Source organism: Oryx dammah, unplaced genomic scaffold (assembly GCF_014754425.2).
Source record: "Oryx dammah isolate SB20612 unplaced genomic scaffold, SCBI_Odam_1.1 HiC_scaffold_25, whole genome shotgun sequence".
Classification (NCBI taxonomy): Eukaryota; Metazoa; Chordata; class Mammalia; order Artiodactyla; family Bovidae; genus Oryx; species Oryx dammah.
The window spans coordinates 9912228-9938766 of NW_024070209.1; the positions used below are offsets into that span (position 1 = coordinate 9912228).

Sequence of the window (26539 nt, forward strand, 5' to 3'; positions counted from 1 at the left end):
CAGGCTCCGCGGTCCATGGGATTTTCCAGGCAAGAATACTGGAGTGGGCTGCCATTTCCTTCTCCAGGAGATCTTCCCAACCCAGGGATCGAACCCGGGTCTCCTGCATTGCAGACGCTTTACCGTCTGAGCCACTAGGGAGGCTCTACTAACCCATAACCTCAAGAGAGTACAGTGAGTGAGGATAAACCAAATACAGAGCCCTCCTCCATTCCCACAAAGATTAATAAGGTCACCAAGGTCAGATGCATCTGAAGAGTATAAAAGTGACAGGCCCTGCTCCCAAAACCTAGACACTGGCAGCTAAGATCTGACCAGAGATGACCCAGGACAGGATGTTTATGTGTGGCAATGACTCTTCTCCAACCAAATGAGGCATGTGTCATGGTTATCAGATGGTTAAACTGTGTGATTATGGCATAATAAGCCAGTTTTTACAAAAACCACCACTACTGGTATAGATAGTGCTTTATTGTTTACATGTTCTCTCATTTAGTCCTTGCAGCAGCCCTGAGGTAGGTATTATTATCCCCACTTTACAGAGGAGTAAGCCATTGTTCCAAGGTTAGATTACTTGCTGAAGATCACACACTTACTTAACGACAAAGCCACCAAAAGTCACAACCCAAGGGGACTCGAGTAGTTCACGGGCTGTTGTCGAGGAAAGTAGAGCTGAAAACCTCAACTAGGAAAGGCTGGACCATTTATGAGAGTTCAGGGAGGTCCCTCACCAGGGATGAATGAGGCACATTCACAGGCCAAAACTGGAACTGAGCAGGAGAAGCTTAGAGCTCCTGGGAGTTGTGAAGCAAGAGGAGGTCTTTATATTTGGTAAGAGTTGATGTGTCTTCAAATAGGCACAGGGCCTACCTTCCAAGGAATGGAGCAACAAGAAGGTATCCGGCAGCTGCCAGTCCAGAGGCTAGCCACAGGGCAAGTGTGGCAGGGCAGGAAGAGCTGCCCCTGCTTGGCACTACTTCAGCTTGGCCAACACGGGTTGACTTTCAGGTAGTGGTCCTTTACTTTTGTTAAGGCTTGAGAATCTGATGAGAGTCATAACCCCTGCCCCCCGAGAAAAATATAGACACACGTGTACAGACAGCATCTTGCATATGGTTTTAGGGAGGCCATGAATCTCAGGTGAAATCCTGCTTTACAGCAAGGATGTCATGAGTAAAGTCACCGAAACAAACCTATCTTTGTGAGGCTTGTATTTACCATGACTGTTCCCATTTTGCTATCCCCTGATATTTAGAATGTTGTGAAGTTTTAACAGAAGTCAAAGAGAGGGTTCTAGTCAGAGAAAGAGTAGCTGTGCATGGCAGTGGTGGCAGCCAGGAGGCAAAAACAAAGAGAGAGATAGGGTCATCTGTACTATTCCACCCAGAAGATCACTTCCGGGGTTTTTCTATTCAACAGAAGGGCTGTGAGAGGTGATGGAGACAGGGCAGTGGTTTTCTCCTTTCAGAAAGGAGAGCCATTCCCTCACTGGCTACAGGGTCTAAAGTCCTGTAGGCATTGCCCTTACTCCAACCTGACCCTCTCAACATCCCATGAATACACCTGAGCATCAGGCCAGTCATCCATGCACGTGTGGCCAGATAATCTATGAACACCCGTGTATTTACACATGCTCTTTCACAGAAGAAGGAAAACTGGGATGGGGTAGATCTCAGGACAGAGATTGCGTGTTGCAGTTTGGGGAGCATGCATTCCCCACAGAGAATCACATAAATTTCAAGAATCAGCAAAAGGAGTCAGTCACATGAGCCCCCAAACACTTCCACGGTTCCTCCTTCCGGCCAGGGCCCAACACGAAAGCAACAGCGATGTCCTGGGCCAAAGCGCCAAACTAACAAGCCCAAAAGAGTGGGCTGAAGGCGTCACAAGGGTTGAGCGGGCAAGTGCAGGAAAAGTCCCGATTCACTGCAACAGCATTTCTGATCTCTCAGGGGAATCAGGCAAAGGCCTGGCCCTGAACCCGTCCAGGCCCAGAGAGAGCAGACAGGGAAGTCGAAGTGACCATTCGCAGGACAAAGAAAACTCAGAGGCCATGGTGGTGACATTCCAGGCCCACTGACCCCCAGCATCCCAGTGGTCATTCCATCCAGGGGTCACTCATGCACTGGTGCTTATTTGCCCGGCCCTAGATGGATGTCTCTGTGCTGGTGGTAATTTGCCCGGCCCTAGATGGATGTCTCATCACAGGTGGCTAGAGGAGCCCCAGTTAGCCGAATGTGGGCTGGGCTTGGGCAAGGATCAAGTAGAAAGGGTGGAGGGAAGCCACCAAAGCCACTGCCCCTCTTGGCCAGGGCCAGGGGCAGCCGCTCATCTTCGGGAGAGGGAGAGGGAGGATCCTGGCTGTAGCTTGTGGTACCAGATGGTGGGACCCCCAGGTCCAAGCCCACCTTGTCTCTAGCCAGAAGTTCCCTTTGTCGCTGCCGCTGCTGATGCCGGCCAATCAGGAGGAGAGTCAGGGATGCTGCAAGGACTCCCAGGAAGAAGCCTGCTAGCCCAGCCCCTACTGTGTGAGCCTGGCTCAAGGGGCCCCGCGGGGTGCCCCACACCAAGCTATAAGCAGCCACCACGCGGGCTGCCCCACCCTCCCGACACTCACAGGCATAAGCACCCATGGCCCCTGGGGATATCACCACTTCTAGCCCCTCCTGCCGGCGGGGGAGTGCAGTCACGCCGCTGGGCTGGCGCCACACACAGGATGCCCAGGCCGAGCTTGGGGAACACGGCAAGACCACATGTGCAGCTGCAGCCACGGGAACCTCAAACACCACTGGGTGTTCTGGAGAGAAAGCAAAGGCACAAACGACGGTGAAGCTGTAGGTTTGGGGTGACGGAAATGTGGGGTGATATGAGAAGGGGCCTTGGGGGACAAAGCCAAAAAGTGGATTCCCAAAGACAGTAAGGCTGCCATATCTTCCGGGAAACAAGTTTTAAAGTAGGTCCAAAAAGGACTACTTTCTAGGCCCTTCCAGCCACTCCACCCATATTTCCCCTAAACCATACAGACCTCCAGGCTCTTCAGGACACAAAGAAGAGACATCCGCTGACTCTATGTCTTGAACCAGCCTATAAGGAAGAAAACACTTGATAAATCCAGTGTCAACATCCCCTCTACCCTCCTCAGTACCACTGAATGTTCACTTGCCAATTGCACCTCCTGTCATCTCATAAATCACTTCTAGAATTATCAGTCAACATTCTCTTCATCCCTAAACTTTTTCTCAATACCTTTTAGACGCATGACATTTTCTACAAATTCTACAAATATTTCTATTTGTAGAATTCTACAAATTCTACAAATATTTCTAGTAGTCGACAGAGAATTAAATCTGCACTAGGTCTGCCAGAAAGACATTTGGTGGGGTACTTTAAAAGAAACACAGGAGCCTTCCAAGAAGTACAGCTGGTTGTCCACAACCCCAAGATTTCTTTGGAAATCTCTGGTAAAAGATTTTTCTGTTAAGAGAAAAGCTTCTTTTCTATCACAATTAATCAAAATCCTGTTAGGATCAGTCAGATGACTGTCTATTTCATAAAATAGCTCAGCTAAAGGCACATCTGTGGTTGTTACCAGCGCTCGGTACTGAATACAATGGGAATGAAATCACCTTGTAAGTGCATAAAAGTGTAAAGAGAAGGATTAAATCCAGGGGAGCATTAGCGTTCAGAAACAAGCTGGAAAAAGAACCAGTAAGACAGACATCTAGATAGGTGAGAGAGGTAGGAAGGAAAACCAGGAGAATGCAGAATCATAGAAGGCAACAGGATAACGTTTTTCAAGGAAGGAAAGAGGCAGTGAAACCACTTCTAAGAGCATTTGTAAAATGAAAACTGAGAAGCAAATGGCAATATACAAGTCAACCACAGTCAGGGCAGGTCCAGCAGGCATGAGGACACACAGATGAGTTAGTATGGGCTGACAGATGGACACACAAGTGATACGAGCACACAAACCACACACACACACACACACACACACACACGGCAACATTAACCCATGAGAAATAGACTCAGACGGATGGCTGGGCCAGAGCTGGGACACCAGGCGATGTAATAGCCACACTCACCCTCCATGCTCTCCAGGGTGGGCCACACACGCAGCTAGCCGAACGCTCCAGGCACAGGCAGGGTCTCGGGCCAAAATGCACTCTGAGCAGCTCTGCAGACGGCCGCAGTTGGCTGTGTTCACTTGTGTCACCTCAGTGCGGGAGCCCACCAGGAGCCAGTTCTACAGAAGGGGATGAGCAAGAGGAACGTGCTAGCTCTCCCAGACCTCAGGGTCACCAACTATCTCTGCATTCAGACATCTTCCCACCAGACTTGCCAAAATCTACAACTCACCTGATATAACTTCATACTCTCAACTGGCTGAGGCTCTGGGAATAAGGCCAGATCCTCAAGGACACTGAGCTGGGCTCCAATCTGCACTGCTCGGTGGAGGTGTCCATTCTCTAGGAAGCAGGCAAGGGGCGAGACATCATAACTGTACCTGTGCCTGAGACCCTGATTACCTGTATACAGGGGACCCTCTCTGGCCACAGCCTGTATGCACTGGATGGGCAACTTGCTTGGCTATTAAACATACCTGTCCCCAGATAGAGCACATCATACTCTTTCCCTGAGAGGCTGGGCACCCTGTGGGCCACAACTCTGAGATAGGCTGTATCTGTCGTGACCAGGAGGGGGCGGCCATCAGCTGGAAACACTGGCCTGTCCATGAGTGGGTGGTCCCGGATGAAGGTGAGCACACGGTCAGGCAGGAAGAGTGATGAGCCAAACTGCTGGAGATTCATGTTGTTGGTGATGCACTAGAGGGAACAGAGAATGCGTGGCGAAGCTTCGCAGGGGCCAGGAAGTGTCTGTGATGCTTAGCTGGACTCTTGTCCTAGTGGGGCAATTCAGTTCTTCACTGCCCCAGCCCCCTCACCTCTCCAGGCCTGGGCTGGGGTACGTCATTGTCCATGACAGGCAGTCCCCTGTTGCAGTCATGTTTCAGCTCTCTGAAGGGACCATTCAGCACAGTCCGAATATCTTGGGGTCGGAAGGAACAGACAGCAGAGATGGCAGCCCCTTCCCTGGAAGAATCACAGATTGGAGCCAGATATTTGGCAGGAACTCCGGGGAGGCAACTCAGCCCCCGTCAAATGAGATGACCCATGAGAAACACAGAGGGAGCTGTGTAGCCTGCCCCAGGGCAGAGGGAGCAGGGTTCTAGGGAGAATCCACCCCACTCTGGAGGAGACCGCACTGATACCGAACCAATCCCAGGTATCTTCCACCCTGTAACTCTCCATATCAGGAGCTCCTCACCACTGGGAGGAAAAGATGCCGTAAAAGACAGGGGTCCCTGCTCCACTCTCAGGTCGAAGAATGGCCACGTCCTGCAGGACACTCGAGGCCCGGCCATGCTCAGGCCCTGGACACAGCAGGTCAGCCTTTAGAAAGGTCGTCCATCTCTGCTGGAGGGTCTTCCGGCCCCCAAGATCGCCCTGGGATGACAAGCACGTAGGAAGTCCTCTTTAGAAGACCAACGTTAGGGAAGGACCGTGGAGACACACTCCCCCCAGACACAGTTAAGGAGACAGATGCATAGAAATACAAGGACAGAGAGAGAGTAACTGAGGAGGACAATGTGACATGGGGTGGGCAGGGTCACAGTAATGAGCGTGACCACGTTTGTTGCACACGTGTAAAGTGCTGCACTACCTGCTTCACATAAGTTGCTTCCTTTAGTCCTCAGAACAGTACCTATTCCTGCCCAGAGTTACACAGGCAGTAAGCAGTGTAGCAAGAAGTGGAACCCAGGTCTGTTTGTCAACAGTTCCTGCCTTTAACCTCTACACTGCAGTGTCACACGGGGTAATAATGGGGTAAAAGAGCCCAGATCCCTTTCTCCCACATTCCTCAAGCTGCCAGAAAAGTAGTAAACGCCCAGCAGAAAAGGAGCTGGAAGAGAGACACAAAGACAGAGGCCAGAGGAAAAGACAGGAGGACAAGCAGTGCAGAGAATAAGGCAGACAGCTGGGACCAGGGGCTCACCGCGCACACACGAGCCACCCTCGGGACTTTAACGCGTTCGTAGGAATCAAACGCTCGGGAAATCTCCGTAAAGAAGAAGTAGATCTCATCGTCTCCATCTTCATCCCCCCACTCGGCTGGGCTCAAGGCCACGGCTGCAACAAAGGCTGGGGCTGGGGAGACCGGCGGCTTCAGGTCCCACGTTCATAGCCTGGGGCCGCCCAGCCTCCCCCGACTCTGTCCCCGGAGCAGCCCCCCTCTGCCCACCGTTAAGCCAGGATGGCAAGGTCTCTGTCCGGACCCAGTCCTCAGCGCGACCCACAGCCCGAGAGATGATCGGCTCCGTCCCCAGGTAGTTCTTCACAGTGGCAGCGTAGAGGGCGCCCCCTGCAGGGTGACAGTGAGAAGACGGGCCGTCAGACTCACTGAGGGAGCCTGCAGAAAGGGTCACAGGGGCAGTGGAGGGAGTAAAAGCAGGGGCAAGAACCCTCAAGGGCTGAGCACCCACGTGCCTGCCAGGCACTGCTAAGCACAGGGGCCATTATCTCACTTAAACAGAAACAAAGTGTTCCAGGGCAGTAACAGGAACCAGGGTTAAGGGGGAAATGCTGGAATGTTCATGTTTAAGAAAGAATAAAAGCTACCCCTGTGGAAATCAACATTTTTTGTTGGTCTGTTTCTTGTTGTTGTCTGTTCTACAATATGCTAATTACATGATAACTTTCCAGGAAGAGGTCTGCTCTGCAGCGTGTTCCCATCTTGCTGAGCTCTCCCACTATGGTGAGTGTCTGAAGGAACTAGTGTTCTTTCTGAGAATCAGTGGTGTACGCTGCCCTGGAACAAATCACCACTTTAGGGTATACTAGCATCATTTAGGGAACTAATCAAAATGCAGGTTCCTAAACCTGGGGCCCACAATTCTCACTCAGTAGAGTCAGGGGTTGGCCCAAGAACTACATTTCGAACAAGCCGAGTTACTATGGTGTGGGCGACTCAAGACCTCACTTTGAAAAACACCAACCCAAGGGGTTTCTAGATATTTCACAGCCAGCCACAGGATGCGACGAGGAATCAGATCCTTCCTCCTGGTTCAGTGGCAGAGCAGAGGTGCTCTAGCAATGGTGGGGATTGGAGAAGTGAGATATCACAGGCATTCTGGGAAGAAATGGAAGGTGAAGCTCTGTGGGCTGAATATAAGAACTATAGCCACTCTGATCAACACCGCCAAAGGCTCGGACAAGAGTGGAGAAAACGACTTAGGGGATGAGAGAAGGTCACAAACCCCTTACTGGAGTTTTGAATATTACAGGGACTCTGCAGAGAACAGAGAAGCATTCCTTCACCACCTACTACATGAGAGGCTCTGCGCTGGGTGCTTAGAATATCACTGCCCCCCCAAGAATTCCCAGCTGAGTCTAGAAGACAAATGTAACCAGATACCAGCAGGCGTGGACTCCTAGATGTGTTGGGGAGCACAGAGGAGGACCCAGCCACATCTAACTAGGAGAACAGCATCTCAGAGGTCATGTCTGAGCTGGCTCTGAAGAATGAGCAATTTGCCAGGCAGAAGGACTTCAGGGAGAAGACAAGCAAGTGGGGAAGGTGGTGGAGCCATGTTTGGTGATGTGGGGCACTCCCTGTGGCTGAAGCTCCCACAGGGCACAGGGCAAGCAAGCAGAGATTGCTAGAGGTGCAGTGATAGGCACTCAGTTGTGATGAATCTTCTCTGCATCGCCAGGAAAATGTGGACTTTATCCTAAAGGTGAAGGCAAAACCGCAGAGATTTTCTTGAGGAGGAGTGACATAACTAGTTTTGTTTTTTAGGAAGACAATGCTAATTAAAAGGGCCTTCTCACAGTAGAAACTAATACAAAATTATAAAGCGACTACACTCCAATAAAAATTAATTGAGGACTTCCCCGGTGGTCCAGTGGTTAAGAATCTGCCTGCCAATGCAGAGAACGCAAGTGCTACCCCTGGTCCGGAAAGATTCCGCATACCGCCACTTGCTGCTACTAAAGTCACCACAACTCTTGTCTGCACACAGCAAAGAAAACCCAGAGCAGCCATTAAACAATCAGTTTTTAAAAAGGACCTTCATATAGTCTTGGCAAGAATGAAGGAGGACTAAGGCACAGCAGAGGAAAGAAAGAGGTTGGATTTGGGAGATATTTCTGAGGTTACAGCCCATTAACAAAATTTGAAAATCGAGTATGAGATGTGAAAGAATGTAGTGAGACAATATCTCTAAGGTTTCCACCTATAAGATGGACAATAGGAGATGGTGATATTATGAACCAAGTGAAGATATGACGGAAGGCTCATAAAGGAGGTGGCCTGAGAGGAGGCGATTTCAGTTTTTGGATGCACTAAGGTTGAAATGCCTTTGGGACATCTGGTTGGAGCCACTGGAAGGCAATCGAACAGAAGGGTGTGGCCAACAGGGCCAGAGTCAGGCAACCTGGGAGTCATGTTTAGGTCACTATATGAACCTAAAAGCCAGGGAAAAAGGGAGAAGAAAACCCTGGGGCACTGCCACTTGAGAGCAATTGAAAAGATCATGTCAAGGAGGCTAGAGAAGCAAGCAAGGCTGGAGTGCTGGAGGCTGGTGTCCAGAAACCCCAGCAAGAGCCACGGGGTCCTGCAGGCTGAGGGAGGCAGCAGAGGGCAGGGCCACCTTGAGAGAAGCCCTGCATCCCGGGCTCACAGATGCTCCTGTGAAGCTGCATGTCTCAGGCACTGAAATGATAACCGCTAAACTTAAAAACACTTGATGCAGGGCAAAAAAAAAAAAAATAGGTGGGGGGTCAGGAGGTGGGAGGGGAGACTACACTATCACTCAAGGTTGTGAAAGGAATCCAAGCATTTTAGAGTCAGGAAGGGTTGGGTTTGAACTCTGAATACTTATTAGTAGTATGATCTTAGGCAAATTACCCTTCCTAAGCCTCAGGTTCCTCAAATGTAGAATACGGATACTACGGCCTTCCACACAGAGCAGCAAGATAAAGTAAAAATAGTGTTAGTCGCTCAGTTGTGTCCAATTCTTTGGGATCCCGTGGACTGTAGCCCACCAGGCTCCTCTGTCCGTGGAGTTCTCCAGGCAAGAATACTGGAGTGTGTTGCCATGCCCTTCTCCAGGGGATCTTCCTGACCCAGGGTTAGAACCCGGGTCTCCTGCACTGCAGGCTGATTCTTTACCATCTGAGCCACCAGGGAAGTCCTACTCAGAGCAGTGCTAAAGGTTAAATGAGATAAACAGAGAAACCCAGGTGGGGCCTGGTGCACGGCTGGCACTCACCATGCGTCGGGTGCGGCAGCTTGCAAACCTTGGAGGGCCACATGCCTGCTTTATTGCCCCAAGGCAGGAAGCCACAACTATAAAATGGCATCCCGTTTCCTTCCAGAGTGTTTCAGAAGGGAGAAAATAAGATTTGGGCCATAGCTTCTGGCAGCTAAGAAGCAGCAAGTAAAAAAATCTTCAGTAGTTCCGGGGGGTGGGGTGGGTAGGGGTGAGGGAGAAGTTGATACAGAAGCCAGAATTGGGAATGAAAATTTTTCTAAAAGCATTATATACGAAACACTTTAAAACCAAAATTCTGACAGAAGCTGTGTCATGGATACCCTGAGAATGGGGGAGATGTGGTGAAAGACATAGCTATAAATATTTTGGAAGCATAACTTGATGTGTTTGAGGGAGAACAGTCAAAAATATTGTGGAAACATTAAAGGACCACAGACAGCCATGCAGTGGACAGAGGTAAAGTCCCAAGACTTTCTAAGGGATCAGTGGGGCAGCCAGCAACACTGGAGCCTAGAACTGCGGAAGAGCACATTCACTCAGGGTGGAAGGGCAGAGGGCCACAGAGGGACCGCGAGAGGGATCAGGCACTTTGGGAGGGCGCAGCAGGGCTGCAGGTGTTCTAAGAATACCGAGGGTTTTACGACACAAATGTCACACACACGCAGAGGAAAAGGAAGAGCAGCCTTCGCAGTCACCGGGGCAGGAGTCCACAGGAGTACACAGGATCACATGCCCTGAATTTCCCGGAAGAGTCCGTTTCAAATATTCTATTGTACTGTTCATACACTAAAACATCCCTGAGAAATTGTTTGGGAAATTATTGCTGACCAGATCAAGCTAGTAAACATGAAAATATACATCTACTATATTGGCAAAAGATGACACGTCACAGAGAGTGATGCCCAAAGTGCTGAATTCAGTGAACAAGGTGGTTAGAAAAAAAACACCAGGTGTAATTCAACCCTATTTTTTGTTAAATTATATATATATATACATATATATATATATATATATATCTTTAGGTGCAAGAAAGATTGAAGGAGTTACAACTGTACAGTGTTACTGATGCTTGTTTCTGACTAATAACAAATAATTTTTATTTTCTCTTCTCTATTATTTTGTATTCACTGAATGTTTTTTGTAGTTAGCATCTTTTATTTTTATAAGTGAAGTCGCTCAGTCGTGTCTGACTCTTTGCAACCCGCGGACTGTGTAGCCCACAAAGCTCCTCTGTCCATGGGATTCTCCAGGCAAGAATACTGGAGTGGGTTGCCATTTCCTTCTCCAAACCTCCCTCCAAATTAAGATACTGTCATTTTAGAAATATGAGTAAAAAAAGATTGAAAACCACAAAGATGAAGAATCACAGCCAAAGAAAGGTGACAACTATGTGCAGAAATAGGTCTCTACTTGCTCAGAGGTAAAGTCTGTGAACACAGACCTCCCATATATGTTAATGACTCAACATCGACAGACTGGGATACAAGCCATGGCAGTGAATATTTCACTACACCCTCAAGGCGTTCACATTTTAACTCTGGTATCAAAATGCCCATTTTTAAAGAAGGTTTATAGTAAGAATTATCACTCATTGGCTTTAAAAAGAGGGCTTTAAACATATCCTGTCCTGCCTTCTTCCTCTCTCTTTTCTTCTCATGGCCAGACACCACCTGGGAAGCCCAGGATAGACTGCTATTGACCTAATATTCTCTATTTCCTTATCTAAGGATTATGCTAGCTGGATACTTTTTTTTTAAGTCTATTATCAGGACATAATTATAGATCATTGGAGATGCAGTTTTTACCCTACCTTTTCCTCTGCTAGCCATATAGGATTTCTCTGTCTTGTTCTGGTGTGTGAATGCTAATCTCAGGGTACATACACTCATGGATTTAAGAAATAAGCTTGACCCCAAAATGCAGGCAGCGCCCAGTACATCTGGAACACATACAGGGCTCCTTGACTGATGCAGTAATCAAAAGATGCAATGAGACCAAGAGGAGACGAGAAAAACAAGAGATGGGTTCCCAAGAGAAAACAAAAGCTCCCTTCTGCTCTTCTTCGTAAGAGCCCTGTTTATTACCGGATGTGACCGGGAGGGCCGAAGATGACAAATCACCTTCTCCAGCTTAGGTACCTTGGTGGGTGATGGCACGAATGCACTCACGGAAGGGGACACTGGTGGAGAAGCTCTGGGGGAGGTGAGTGAAGACGATGAGCTCAGTTTGGGACATGCTGATTCTGAGATTCCTGTGGGACATCTAAGTGGAGCTGTCTGGAAGGTAGCTGGATGTGTGGTCTGTAGCTCCAGAGAGGATATGGGAGGCATCGGAATTTGGTGGAAACAGAATCCGTAGGGCTGGCTGAGATCACGATCACAAAGAATACAAGAGAAGAGGATCTTGGGAACCCCAACATTTAAAGGATGAACAGAAGACAGACCCTGCAAAGAAGACTGAGAAGAAACTGCTGATGATCTTAGGCTAATGTGAACATTACTGTCAAAATATCTGCATTTTTCCAAATTGGAATAGTGCAAATAGAGACACTGAGATCTTTTTTTTTTTTAAATTTTATCTCAGTGCAGTGCAGATAAATGTCAAATTTGAAGATAAGATTTCTGAGACTTTTTCCTAGAGAAATACAAGTACCAGTAAACACATGAAAAGCTCTTGTGATCAAATAGAAATGCTAATCAAAAACATCAAATGGGACTCTGGAGAAAGTCACTGTTTTATGTTATTAACTATTTTTGGTTATAGCTAACAGGGTGTAATGAAACAGACCCTCTCATCACTGCTGGTAGGACTAACTGAAGAGCAAATGTGGCCAAATCCATCAAGTACTATAAAAATTTTTTATATCCTTTGGCCCAGCAATCCTACTTTTGGGATTGACTAATGTAATTAATTGCTGTTGTTTAGTTGCCAAGTCATGTCCGACTCTTTTGTGACCCCATAGATTGTATCCACCTAGCTCCTCTGTCCATGGGATTTCCCAGGCAAGTATACTACAGTGGGTTGCCATTTTCTCCAGGAGATCTCCCTGATTAACAGGTGGGTTCTTTACCACTGAGCCACCTGGGAAGCCAGGTAACTAATTAGATTCATGTAAACGATTTACATAAAAATTTATATAAAAGGATTCCTTATGCAGCATTATTTATAAAAGCAATATTTTAAAATCTGAATGTATAATTATATGGAAATAAATAATTATACTATATTCATAGGATGAAAAGTATGCAATCACTAAAAAATATCTAATTTTGAATAATTAAACAAATTCTACGATGATAAAATGCTCAGTATACAATACTAAGTGAAATATACATAATTCTAATTTATTATAAATGTACACATATTATATTTATAATATATGTACACACACAGAATAAAAGAAGATACTCCAAAATAATAATAGTGATTCCCTGGTGATGATTGAATTACAATCAGCTTTTTACTTTCTTCTTTATACATTTCTGTATTTTCCCAATTTCCCACAATGCATGTTGCAATTTTTATAATTTAAAATAAGAAATACTCCTTCCATCATAGTCTAATATTTTCATTACTAAGAGCTTTTACTTTTCTTTCAAAATACCTCTATTATCCTTAAAGACATTTGTATGACTCCTAACTAGGAATTTGGGTTCTAATTCTTAAATAATGTTGCCGTTGTCTTCTACCTGCTATTTAATATTTTCAAAGCAGAGAGACAGTAGGGCACAACAGATCAGCACCAAAAGCCCCAGCTAAGTATCGGCATACGTCAGACCAAGAGAAAATTGCATCATAGCGCTATACAGCACTTCAGAGGGAAATACTTACCTTGTATATAGCTTTTAAGACTTTTCTTATAAAGTCACACATAAGAAAAAAGCTTAATGCTAGATCTTACACCTAATTTTTGCTATTCATAAAATACTGTGCAATATTTAAATTAAAATGTAAATTGTCCACACTATTGACAATATGTATAAAGTCGATAACTAATGAGAACATACTATATAGCAGAGGGAGCTCTACTTAACGCACTGTGGTGACCTGATTGGGAAAGGGAGTCCAAAAGGGAGCAGATACGTGTCTATGGCGGATTCATTTCACTGTACAGTAGAAACTAGCACAACACTGTAAATCAACTATACTTCAACAAAAATTAATTTAAACAAAAAAACAAGTAATACAACTCCTTCCTGCTCTATACCATACACTAGCCATCAGACAGGGACCCAGCAGAGTTTTGAAGGTTATATTGCCATCTCAATGCAGAAACTCCAAGCAAATGTGCTTGTTTATTTTGAATAAATAGTTTTCATAGTTAAAAATGTTAATTGTCTGATATTTTATAATAAAGTTTGCAGCAACCTTAGTGAAGAAAGGAAAAACAGTATGACAAATGATGCTAAAAGTCAACTGATTAGCTAGTTGGGGAAAATCAATTTTGATTCCCTTCTCATGCTATTTGAAAAATAAATTTCAAATAGATTAGAGTTAAAATGTTTGGGAAAAAATTTGAGAAGAAAATTTTACCTGCTCTCTAACTGAAGAAGGGTTTAGCTTAAAATATATAATTACAAAAGAAAAGATATAGATTGGAATACTAATACCTTACCTGAAAATTGGCCCAAGAACATGAGCAGAGGATTGGTCAAAGAAGAAATAAAAGTAAGTACTAAAACATGAAAAATGTTTACCTTCACTAATATTCAAAGAAATACAAATCAAAGCAAGGTGCCATTTTTAGCCTTAAATCAGCAAAAAAGAAGACGTTTAATAACAACAAAGCAGTACAATGAAATTTATGTGAGAAAAAAACTCATTTACCGCTGATTTAGGGTGTAAACTGGTATACCCTTTCTAAAAACTCAATTAGCAACAGATAATGAGCTGTAAAATATTCACACACTTTAATATAGCAATCCATTTCCAGGAGTCTTAAAGAGACGATATAAAATGAGGATAAAAATTTGTGTACAAAAAGGTTCACTACAGTGTTATAGTGGTGATGGTTTAGTTGCTCAGTCGTGTCCAACTCTTTGTGACCCCATGGACTGAAGCCCGCCAGGCTCTTCCGTCCATGGGATTTTCCAGGCAAGAATCCCGGAGTGGGTTACCACTTCTTTCGCCAGGGGATCGTCCCAACCCAGGGATCAAACACAGGTCTCCCGCATTGCAGGCAAATTCTTTACCAACTTAGGCACTAGGGAAGCCCTTGGCGTTACAGACAAGCATTATAAACAATAGTAAAAACTTTGAACTGAACTAAATCAATTTGAGAATAAGTTCATATAAATGATTTGGAATTGTTAAATCAGCATATACTCACAGGTTGAGTAAAATAATATCATTAAAATTTTTCTTCACAAAGAATTTTTAAATTATATAGAAATGCCTGTGCTATAAAGTCACACGACAATATTCAAATTTATGTCCATGCAGCATGACATTTTAAAGTTTCATAATATACACACTCATAAAATTTCTATTAACCTGCTTGTCTTAAACTATCATGAGAAAAATGGTTGTGTTCTCACTGAATTTGCAGAGTGTTTGTGGAGCTGTCTAACCTAATACACAGGCTATGCGGCATACAAACTGTTTACTTTGTGGCTACCAAAGAATTAGTCATTCTCCAGAAAAGCTTAGGTATAATCTGTGATAGAACCATTCAACACTTGAGCAACTGTATATGTATAACTTGTTCAAAGGAAGTAACAGAAGAAATTTATTGAATAGTCATTACTGATTCTTCTGAGCAACAAAGCACTGGCCAGCAAAATATACATGCATGAGTATATATGCACGTGGACATAAAAAGGCTAAAAGGAAATACCCTAAAATACTAGCGTGGTTTTCAGAGTAGAAATACTCTAGAACTCTGTTGATACGGTACTCACTAGGTATGAATGGCTATTTACATTTAAATCACAACTATACAGAATTTAATATTCTTTCCTTCGGTTGCACTAGTCACATTTCAAGGGCTCAACAGCCCATGTAGCCGGTGGCTACTGCATTAGACAGTGAAGATACAGAACGATTCCATCAACATACAAAGTTCTTTTGAACTGTGCTGTTCTAAAAGATTTCTTATGTTCTTTATACTGTTTTTGCAAACTCATTATAATATGCATTGCAGTAGATTCCTCTTCTACTGAGGAAAAAATGACTAAAAGAAATAAGGGTAACAAAGGAAACGTTCACAGTCTACTGTGAAGAGCAGACACATTCTCTAGAGAAAAGCAAGGGGAATGGCAGTCTGTGGGGAAAAGCAGGACACAAGCACTCTGGGAAGAACAGGAAAAGCTAGAAAGAGATGTGGGGATAATAGACATTCCAAGGAGAGAAAAGAAAGGACACAGAAATTCAAACAGCAGGGTGGGGAAGGAGGCGATCATAGCAAGAAGTCACAAGGGCTGGTCTCTCCCCACTCACCAGCCATCACAGCTGCTGACCGCTGAGCTGGCTCAAAAGGACATTTCCCCCGGCCACTCTCAATTCTTTCAACCTGCTGGAAACTGGACACATCCTACAGACCAGAAGGGGGCAATTGGTTTAGAGGTCATGGGGAAGTTCGCAGTGAGAATTACAAAGATGGTCAGATGAAGAAAAAACCCAATTCCATTCATCTCGCATTCCCCCACTACCATCCCTGTATTCCCAGTCTGCTATTCCTGATTCCACCACCCATTCCTGTATTCCCTATCTCTGCCACCCCTCTTGTCATCAGTTTACTCCTCTTCCCTCAGTTCCCATAGTACCTGACACCCACATGCTCTAATGAAGAAATACCTAGGATGGCACTAGCAGAAAATGAGGGACCGAAAGGTAGATCTCTCTGAAATGCTGCTGAACTGCCAGCTTGACAACTGGCTGAAGGATGTGCTATAGGATACGGAGAACCAGGGAAGAAAGCAGGCCTCCCAAGGGCGGGAGCCCTTAAGAAGGATAAAGGAAAGTGCAGGTGGATACAGGACCATCTGAAGCCCAGGGGTCTAGAGAGAAGGGCCATCCTTCCCCTAATCCCACCCAACAAATAACAGAGAACCAGAATCAAGGATGGACAGGAGGGAAGGAAATCTGTGAAATCAACGGAGACCTGAAGCTCAGGTCAGGACCTAAGGATCTGGGGAGTAAGTTTCTTCCTCATCCAGGGATTCCAGAGACTGGCCTGGGCTGGGGGGTTTCAGGCGAGGGCAGGAGGTCTAAGAGTTGCACAGAGCCAGTCAGACAGTCCCTTAGCTGAGCATCCAGCACTAAGAGAGGCTTTAAGATAACATCTAAAAATGAAAATCAGGGATGATTTCAACCTGCACTGGCAGGGAAGTTAAATGTGGCCAGTTAGGAATCAGTTATGACATGAAGTGCCAGCATGATATATCTAGTTCACAAACTAGGATGGACATAGGATGTTGCTGGAGCCTAATTACTGTGATGGTAGTGGGAGCAGCAACTCAGATCTACGTCCTCTGAGTATAAGTGTACCTACCCCTGGCCCATTCTGACTACTCATTTATTTGCTGCAGTTGGTAAACAGCGTTTTATTTTACTGAGAGAGGCTTGAAGAAGGTCTGTTAAAATCAGGTGTTATCTGATGTTCCCTCAAAGGGGACTGCTGCTGCTTTGTTTAGTCACTAGCTCATGTCTGACTCTTGCGACCCTATGGACTGTAATCTGCCAGACTCTTCTGTCCATGGGAATACTGGGTCGAGAATCTTCTGGAACAGAGGACCCCACAGAAGCACAATCACCTACCCTGTGTGGCACTGGGCACATCGCAGCTTGAGGAGAAAGATAGCAGTTCAGTGAGAGATTACCAAGATGTTTAGGCTCTCTGAACATGGGGTTATTACATGCTGCTCTGGCCTGTCTTGTTGCCTCCTTTTCTCCATGCTGCCCAGCCTTGCCCCTAATTTACTCTCCATATCCACCCCAGATTAATATTCCAAGACTATCAGTCACTGACTTGATAAATGCTTGAGTCAGAGAAAGACAAAAAAAAAAAAAAGGCTCACCATCGCCTCTTTATCCCAAACTACTACTTCTAATCAAACCTGGATCACCTGTTATTCCTAGAAAACAGTTCCTGAAACTACACCCTTACATTTCACCCAGGACTTTAAAAGCATCAGCCTTTTCTCAGTTCTCATTCTCTTTGATCTTTTTGCACTACTGAATACATCCGATTCACTCCCTTTCTTGAAATATTCTACTTCTTGACTCCCTTGAAATTCTACCTCCTGGAGCCCCTCCTCCTATCGGTTGTCTGTCTCCTTTGGTTGGTTCTCTGCTTTCTAAGCCTCTAATCATGTATCCTTAGTCATTTTCACATATTTCCTTCAAGATCTCATTAATTTTTCACATTTCTGCCCAGACTTTCTGTGCGAATCATTCCCCTCTCTAAAGCCTGATGTCTTCCAAACTCTAGTCCATATTTGCACTTGACTGCTGGACTTACAAAGATGATCTATTAAAACTCAACATGTCAAAAACTCATCTTCTTCCAGTTTTCCCAAATGGCATCATTATAGTATCTAGGTTTATAGCCTTTGAGTAAGTGAGCCTGTTAACTACATAGGTTATGATTACTGTATGTTCAAAGTGACATTTCATTAGGGTCTAAAAGGATAAGACCGCTCTACCGCATTATCTGAATGTTGAGATTCTTCATTACATCCTCATGTGTCAGTCGGCAGTCTCATCAGCATCAGTTGGGATGAAGGCAAGTCCCTCAAGTTGAAAGCCAGAGCTACGTAAGGCAGGCTTTCATTAATCTGTGGGGCTGGAACCCATCCTTTGACTTTGGCCAACAAGATTGCAAGGCACATAAAGGACCTTTCCTAAAAGATTAGGGGTGAGGGATAGAGGGGAGGTGGTCCCTGTTACCTGAAACAAATCAAATGTCACATAAGACTGAAGCCACCTAAGGTCTCCTCTTAGGGTGCAGGCTGGATTAGGACAGGGTAGTGGAGCTGAGCCAGACAAACCCTGGGTTTGAATTTTGGCTGTGCCTTGGCCAGCATTATCTCTGACTTTTACCTAACTTTTGGGAACTTCTGTTTCATTCACGTAAATTGGAAATAAATACTATCATGATGTGCTATCACTGTCATAATAAATAAATATCATGATATGGTGATAAGAATTAATCTCATCTGTGAATGTAAGTATCTAGCACCAAGCCTGAACAGAGTAGACACTCAGTTAAATTGCAATTCTTCTCACTGTCGTTGGTGCTGCTTTTTTAAGTCTAAAATTTATCTTTGTTAATTGCTGGAGCTCTCTCAACAAAACAAGTTAAAATATTTTCCTCCATGTCTAATGAGCTGTCACTGAAGGGCAGCACTCCACATTTTTAGAGCTGGCAGGTCCTATGCTTCCTTTTGTAATAACCTTCATTCTTCTGAGCAATCAACTCTGAGCAAGTTGTTATGGCTGGATCAGCTAGTCAAAGCTGTCAGATAATAGTTATACACAGTCTCAAAGTCATCCATCTGGGACATGAGAAGTTCAGCACTAAGGATAAGGCAAGAAATTGCTCAAGCAGATGGGGACTGCCAGGTAGCAGGATAAGACAGGTAAAAGCAGAAGAGAGCATTCAAGGAGTCTAGAGAGCAGTCTTGGGATGCTTGAAGAGTTAGCACAGTTGCTAGTTGTGACTTATATCCTAGAAACAACTCTTGATTAAAGGAGGATCCTTCATTTCATGAGCTTGCTGGATAGGAGGGTTCAGAAAAAGAGCTGAAAGTCATAGGAGTGCAGACCACAGGCCCCTAGCTTCACTCTTGGTTGCTGATATTACTCAAAAAAAAAAGGATAAGAGTCCAAGTCACACCAATCCTGACAGGGGTGTCCAGAACATTTTCTGTCTAGATACTTATGTAACAACTATTAAAGCCAAAGAACAGAAGGCCCTGTGCAACCAGCTTGGACTGACTGCACCACCTGTAAGCCGTGGCTCTGGTATTCACATCCGTGGGCTCCCTGATCCTATATATACTGGGAAAGGACAAATATGCCAATGGCTGCGCCACTGCTACTTTTGGGAGCTTCATGAGAACCGCAGGGAAACTAGACTCTCAGTGTTACCTGAAGGGATACAGAGACTGTCAACATCATTCTGAACTGGGAAACCTTCCCAGGATGAGGGAACTAGCCACACCTCAACAGGGAATCTATCACCAGCATGATGAAAATAACTCAACATAAGCCCAACTCCCTCTAGGGAGAGCTCAGAGGGACTGACTAAGGCATCAAATATATACAATTAGAGCATTCTTAAGTCAAAAATACAAGGACGACGTTTAACAAAGAGGTTTCAAGGTATATGCTGAATAGACCCATGTGGCAAAGACTACTGCAGAAGGATCAAGTCAAGATCTACTATTAATGACCATGGTCAGGAAAGGGAAATGTTGCACTCCCTCCTACCCCGAGCAGAAAGGGATAAAAAGCATCCAGTAATGGGAAGGATATTTGAGGCTTTTGACGCATTCCAGGGACTGATCACAAATGTGTGCTGCCAGAATAACAGTACTTGCCTACCAGGTAACTGATGGGAAAAGGTGAAGGGTCAAAAACATTAAAACCCTTCCTAAGATGTCACCAACCCCAGGGGCTTTTGAGGCCATGGCCAATCTACATGTTATTAGGGGTATCCATGTCCCAAGCCTGCCTGGGTTTGCGGTTGGAGATGCCCAGGGCTTTAGCAGCAATGAAGAGGATTAAGAAGAAAACATCATTGACAGAGTGCCCACCTTGAAGGCAAGATCCAGAGTATGGGGCCAACATGTACTACATTAGTGGGCAGTGACCTCAGAAGCCGTGAGAGCAAACAGTCACAGCCTGCACAGAAAGAGGTTGACCGTGGAGATGGGAGAAAGTGGTGAAAGTCAATTACATGCCATGGGAGGAAGACACAGGTACAGACAGTGCTGTTTGGGAAACGGACCCAGGTTACCTGGACAAAGCAGGCACAGGGCAAGGAAACCGTGAATTACTGGCCTCTGAAGTTCCTCCACTCAGCCCAGCTAGCATCCTCACTTCCTTCACCATCCCACTACGGCCCTCCTTATGCTTCATATTCCTCACCTTCTACAGACAACCTCCCTCCCCCTCCCTTTCAAACCCCACTTCGGTGGACAAAGGCTCTACCCTATGAAGGCATCCTTCACCCACAATGTTTATCATGCACAAGGGTTGCCTTAACCATGACCCCTGCTACAGTTGATCACAGAAGACCCCTCCCATCCGCCCACCCCTGTCACTCACAATAACCCCGCACTTCGGATCAAAAGCGAAGGTGCCACAAGTGAGGAGGTGAGAGGCATTGGCAATGGCGAGAATCTGGACAAAATTGTGACATTCGTCCTAGGGGTCAGAGATGGTTAGAATCAGAAGCAGCAGGTACAAGGAAAGGTAGGGTTAGGACAGTTATATGCAGCTCTGGGTATGGTGTTAGAGTCCTTGCCTGGGTCCATTGGGATGGGAGCATTATGGAGGGCTGGACCAAGGCTTCAGCTGACACCCAGGACAGGGTCTGGATTTATACCTACCTCCTTCTTGCCTTTCTTCCTACAGTTCTGTCTGTGGGCCTCAGGCACCATCCAGTCAATCTAGAAAGGAAGAGTGACCATTTCCCCCACATTCTCACCCAAATCCCTCCCAAATCAGGGTAGGCGACACAATTCCACCACCTCCATCAACTTGGGAACTTCAGAGACAGAACCTCCTCTCCCAACCACAGAGCACCGCTTTTCATACTGGAGGTCTCCACCCATCAATGAGCAGTGAAATCTCAACCAACATTATTTTTAATGAAATAGAATACATCAGAATGTACCACATGTAGGAGAGTAAATATTGTTTCAAAAGTTTTCTTTCAGTACATACTTTGTGCACTGGGTCAAAATGTACCAGATATTTCTTACTAAGGGATGATCAAAAAAGTCTGAAAGCTATTGCTCTAGAGCAATGTGATGTTAATGATTCCTCTGGCCACTGCCACCTGAACCCTGGTCACTGTGGTCTCCTCCGCATCATCATGAACCTCCGTCCTAGCCTCTGCAGTCACCATGACCCCCCCAATTACCCTCAGCTGAAACAATGAAGTTGATTATCTACCCTTATTCTTTTTCACCCAGCATTCCCCCTCCTACCACAATACCCTCCCTCATATGCCATAAAACCAAGGACCCAATCACAAGCTCTGGAATCTGAGGTCCTCCCCACTCTCATCTCTCACCCTTCGAGGTCTCTCCCCTGAAAAGGGCAGGGATACAGCGAAGATCGTGTCCCGGGCGCCGACATAAAGCATGTGAGAAGCAGGATCCACAAGGAGAACTGAGTAGTTGTATGTCTGAGGGACGGTGAACCGGGTGAGATAGGAGTCAGCCTCTAGCAGGAACAGAGAATGAGAGTGAAATGCGATATCAGCCATCATTTCGTAACAGTTAGGTCCACAAGAGCAAAGCCAAAGGGCCAATTTTTTGCTTTCTTCCGAGAACCATTTGTTTAGCAGCCTTAAGGGCTAAAACAAAGCCTTGACAGGCCAACCATCTAATTTCCTCAGGGACAGATAACTGATGAGGCACACAATAAAGTATGCTTTTTCTATAAAACAGTTTATTAAAACAGCATAAATATTGTCTATTTAATATTGGGTTGGCCAAAAAGTTCATTTGGGTTCCCATAAGCTGGTTATGAAAAACCCAAATGAACTTTTTGGCCAACCCAATACTTATTTCCATTCATAGCAACATGATACATAATTGAAAATACCCTTAGAAGGTATGAGTACTTTCCTCTCTAAATCTCCTTTTTAAAAAAAATGATTACTTAATTGTTGTTCAGTCGCTAAGTCGACTCTGCCCCTGCATGGACTGCAGCACTCCAGGCCTCTTCGTCCCTCACCGTCTCCCAGAGTTCACCTAAGTTCCTGTCCACTGAATCAGTGATGCTATCCGATGATCTCATTCTCTGCTGCCCTCTCCTCCTCCTTCTTCTCTTGCCTTCAATCTTTCCCACCATCAGCCTTTTCCAATGAGTCAGGTGCAAACTATCGTTACTTAATAGTAACTTCTTTTTACTTAGAAGGGAAATGTCTCACTCTTCTTACCAACCCATTAATAGACTATTTCCTCTCTCTCCCACCACCCTTGATCCCAACCTGATTCTACCCAAAGAAGTAGACAGTAGCATGGACAAGAAGAGAATGTGCTTTGGAAATAGATTCTACCCACAGTTTCAGCCCAAGTTTAAATGTGGCTCTTTTGCTTACCAGGTGTCTGATCTTGAGTATGTTACCTGCCCGCTCTGAGCATCACTTTGCTCATCTGTAAACACCACCATCCAGTGTTGTTGGGAATCAAACGAGATAACCTACGTGGAAGCATCTGACACATACTACGTATTTCACAAATTGTTCCTTTCTTCCACCCTTAAGCATGTGTTCTGTTTGGGCCAAATCTAAACACGTATCAGCATTCAAAACTCTGATCTGGGACTTCCCTGGAGGTCCAGTGGATGAGAATCCACCTACCAATGCAGGGGACCCAGGTTTGATCCCTGGTCCAGGAAGATTCCACGTGCCATGGAGCAATTAAGCCCCATGCACAACTCCTGAAGCCCACAGGCCCCAGGGTCTGTGCTCCACAACAAGAGAAGCCGCCACGCACCACAACAAAGAGTAACCCTTACTCGCTGCAACTAGCGAAAGCCCACACACAGCAACAAAGGCCCAGTGCAATCAAAAAACAAAGTAGATAATTAATTAATTTTAAAACCCTGATCTATTTAAAGATTATAACAAATAAGATGACTTTACCTTCTTCGCTCAATCCCTGGCTCTGGGGCCCTGAATTAATACAGCTCTGCTCTACCTGCTTCATCTGCTCAGCTATCTTCAGGACTGGTAGCATGGCCAGGCGGTCTTATATGTGCTGATTGGAGCCCCACCCACCACATCCTCCCATACCCATACTCATGTCTGTGCTGTATGCTGCCTACTATCCCATGCTTACTATTAGCCCCAGATCACCCAACCACCCTCAGATCCCCAACTCGGCCTCAGCTTGTCATACGGATTCCCGGATATGAACCCAACCTGGCAACCTCAATGCCATGCTGTGGCTATTGCTCCAACAGAAACTGAAACCCAGGCTCTGATCACAACTTTGTCTTCTGGCTTCATAGCATCCCTATATGTCACTGGTCTGAAATGACACAGTAATTTAGAAAATTCTATTACCTGGTTGTGAGTTTTTCCCAACAGGTTGTAATCTTGGTTTCACTGGTTCTGTCTGTACGAGGTGCTAACGCTCAGGGCCCACTGAGAAAAACACTAGGTTAACGGCTACACTCATGCCCAACTCGGCAAAGAGCCTTTAATGTCTTTAAATCACTCCAATGGCCACTTTTAACCTCATGGCATCCCTTGGCTACTTTCACATCTTTTGAAAGGACATCTCCCTTCTTCTTTTTTCCCTTCTGAAGATTTTTAAAACCATTTAAACAGAATTTTAAATCAACTCATTGAATCGTTTCCCAGCACTCAATGTAGGGCATGGATAGAGGAACACTGAGGAAGTTAGGAGGGTTATGTTGGATCAGATAATAGGAGACCAGGAGCTGGTGTCAGAGATGAAAGGGCTGCAAGTGGGTTAGGGATATTAGGGCCATGAGTCGGACAAAAGGCTTGGAGGAGGTTAGAACTGAGGATAAGGGAATGAACTTGAGAAGTGGGCAGATGTAAATGCTAAGCTGGCAATCAGAAGGATGGGTGTTTGGAGTAGTATGAAAGATCGATGGGTTTGATAGCAGGATGGTCGTCAGGCTAGCATGACGGAAACAAGTGCATGTGAGGGAAGAAGGGAGTAAGGGAGAGGAAACTTGGAAATGGACAGTCTCCGGCAACCCCCATTCCCCTCCCTGGGCCTCGGGGTCTTCGTCTACACTGTGAGAGGCGGCTGCATAAATAAGGGAGAGCAGGAGCCGCCTGGGCGTGTCGTAGGAGCCTAGCCGCCCGGTCGGGTGGAGCGGCACCACGTGGGGGTCCCGCCTGCATTCGGGCGAGGCACGGGCAGCGAAGGAAGCCGTGGGCCGAGGTGTGGGGGCGCGGGGTGGTGCCCGGGTGAGACCGGCAAGTGGGTTTGGGTACCTGCAGGCGGGATCTGGGCCGGGAGCCAAGGGCTAAGGGCGAGGGCGCCCGCGTCTTACCGGAGATAGGAAGCGAGATCCTGGGGACCGAGTGTGGGACGCGGCCACACACCGGGCCTCTCAGCAACGCCAGCAGCAACAGCAGAAATAAGGGCGAGGTCCGGGAGGGCCGCAGGCGCGGGAGGAGCCGCGCGACAGAGCCCGGCATTTTTGCCACCTCCTGGCCACCGGGGTGTGGCGCGCCGCGCAGCCTCGCTCAGCAGCTGAACAGCCACCAGCCTGGGCCCACTCAGTTCCCCTTGGTTCGGTTGGGCCTGCGGCTGCCGGTCACAAAGCAACCTGGCTCCACCCCTTCAAGAAGAGAACAATGATTGGGCTAATTTTCTCCTCCCTCAAAGGGGTTGCGTGGAAGAGGCTGGACTAAGAGAAAAAATCCAACCCAGACAGAGGGAGAGCTACACCCAGGGTTAGGTGGGAGGTCTACCTCCGAATTGGGCTGGACTTGTCATTCCAGGACCCCCAGTGACAGATTGCAAAGGCTCTGCAACCTAGAAGAAATAGACAAATTCCTAGAAATGTACAGTCTTCTAAGAGTAAACAGGAAGAAATAGAAAACATGAACAGATCGATTATGCAATGACACTGAATCAGTAATAAAACAACTCCTACAAAACAAAAGTCTAGGACCAAATGGCTTCCTTCTACCAAACATTTAGAGAAGCGTTAACAGAAGTCTAGGACCAGATAGCTTCACAGGAGAGTCTACCAAACATTTAGAGAAGAGTTAACACCTATGCTTTTCAAACTAGTTCAAAAAAATTTCAGAGGAAGAAATGCTTTCAAACTCATTCTACAAAGCATGCATCACCCTGATACCAAAACCAGACAAAGATATCACAAAAATATGAGAAAATTATAGGCCAATATTACTGATGAACATAGATGCAAAAATCCTCAGTAAAATAATAGGAAACTAAATTCAATAATACATTAAAAGGCTCATATGCCATGATCAAATGGGATTCAATTCTCACAACTTAATCAATGTGATACACCAAATTCACAAATTGAAGAATAAAAATCATATGATCGTCTCATGCAGAAAAAGTTTTAAGGAAAGTAAACATCTATTTGTGATAAAAACTCATCAAAAATAATAAATTAATAAATGAAAACAAAAAATAAATTATTTTTTTAAACTCATCAAAATGAATATAGAGGAAACAAATCTCAACATAATAAAGGCCATATATGATAAGCCCATTTTTATGTTTCAGTAAAGTTTCAGGGTACAAAATTAATATACAGAAATCAATTGCATTTCTATACACTAAGAACTATAGTAAGTCCACTACATGTGAACAAGTTCAGTTGCAAGAGCACGTTCATAAGTCCACTTTATTCATTCAGAAGACATACAGATGGGCAACAGGGACATGAAAAGATGGTCAAGATTATTAATATCAGGGAAACGCAAATTGAAATCACAATGAGATGTCACCTCACATCTGTCACTATGGCTATTATCAAATAACGTGTTGGCAAGGGTGTAGAGAAAAGGGAACCCTCATACACTGATGGTGGGAATTTAAATTGGTGCAGGCACTATGGAAACCAGCATGGAGATTTCTCAACAAATTATAAATAGAACTACCATAGGATTCAGGAATTCCACTCCTGCATATTTGTCTGAAGAAAATGAAAACACTGATTAGAAAAGATACATGCATCTCTATGTTCACTACAGCATTATTTACAATAGCCAAGATACAGAAGCAACACAAGAGCCCATCAACAGATGAATGGATAAAGTAGATGTGATATTCATGTCTGTACAAACATATATGCACATATATGGGGCTCCCCAGGTGGTGCTAGTGGTAAAGAACCCGCCTGCCAGTGCAGTAGTTGTAAGATACCTGGGTTTGATCCCTGGATCAGGAAGATTCCCCCTGGAGGAGGGCATGGCCACCCACTCCAGTACTCGTGCCTGGAGAATCCCACGGACATAGGAGCCTGGGGGCTACAATCCATTGGGTCGCA

The 26539-nt window shown here is 45.4% G+C and overlaps 1 protein-coding gene across 2 annotated transcripts; it reads right to left on the reverse strand.

Moving 5' to 3' along the window:
- Positions 1 to 450: 450 nt before the first annotated feature.
- On the reverse strand, positions 451 to 24827 carry SEMA4F (ssemaphorin 4F). Of its 2 annotated transcripts, XM_040223869.1 has the most exons (14): positions 24557 to 24827; positions 21585 to 21736; positions 20896 to 20955; positions 20612 to 20710; positions 15776 to 15869; positions 6304 to 6423; positions 6058 to 6209; positions 5329 to 5507; positions 4946 to 5093; positions 4604 to 4826; positions 4360 to 4469; positions 4086 to 4246; positions 3026 to 3084; positions 451 to 2797 (listed from the first exon to the last, which is right to left on the reverse strand). In XM_040223869.1, the coding sequence occupies exons 1-14, from the start codon at positions 24702 to 24704 to the stop codon at positions 2187 to 2189; spliced, it is 2316 nt and encodes a 771-aa protein (XP_040079803.1). In that variant the 5' UTR covers positions 24705 to 24827; the 3' UTR covers positions 451 to 2186. The 2 variants fall into 2 exon arrangements, with proteins under 2 accessions (XP_040079803.1, XP_040079804.1); XM_040223870.1 differs by lacking the exon at positions 20612 to 20710.
- Positions 24828 to 26539: the final 1712 nt, after the last annotated feature.

Bases quoted from the DNA above. Each gene is read 5' to 3' on its own strand.
- SEMA4F (XM_040223869.1), bottom strand. From the start codon at position 24,704: ATGCCGGGCTCTGTCGCGCGGCTCCTCCCGCGCCTGCGGCCCTCCCGG. The intron at 21,737-24,556 runs GTAAGACGCGGG...TGTTCCTGCTAG, and splicing joins GATCTCGCTTCCTATCTCCG to AGGCTGACTCCTATCTCACC. The intron at 3,085-4,085 runs GTGAGTGTGGCT...TCTTCCTTATAG, and splicing joins CACCCTGGAGAGCATGGAGG to GCTGGTTCAAGACATAGAGT.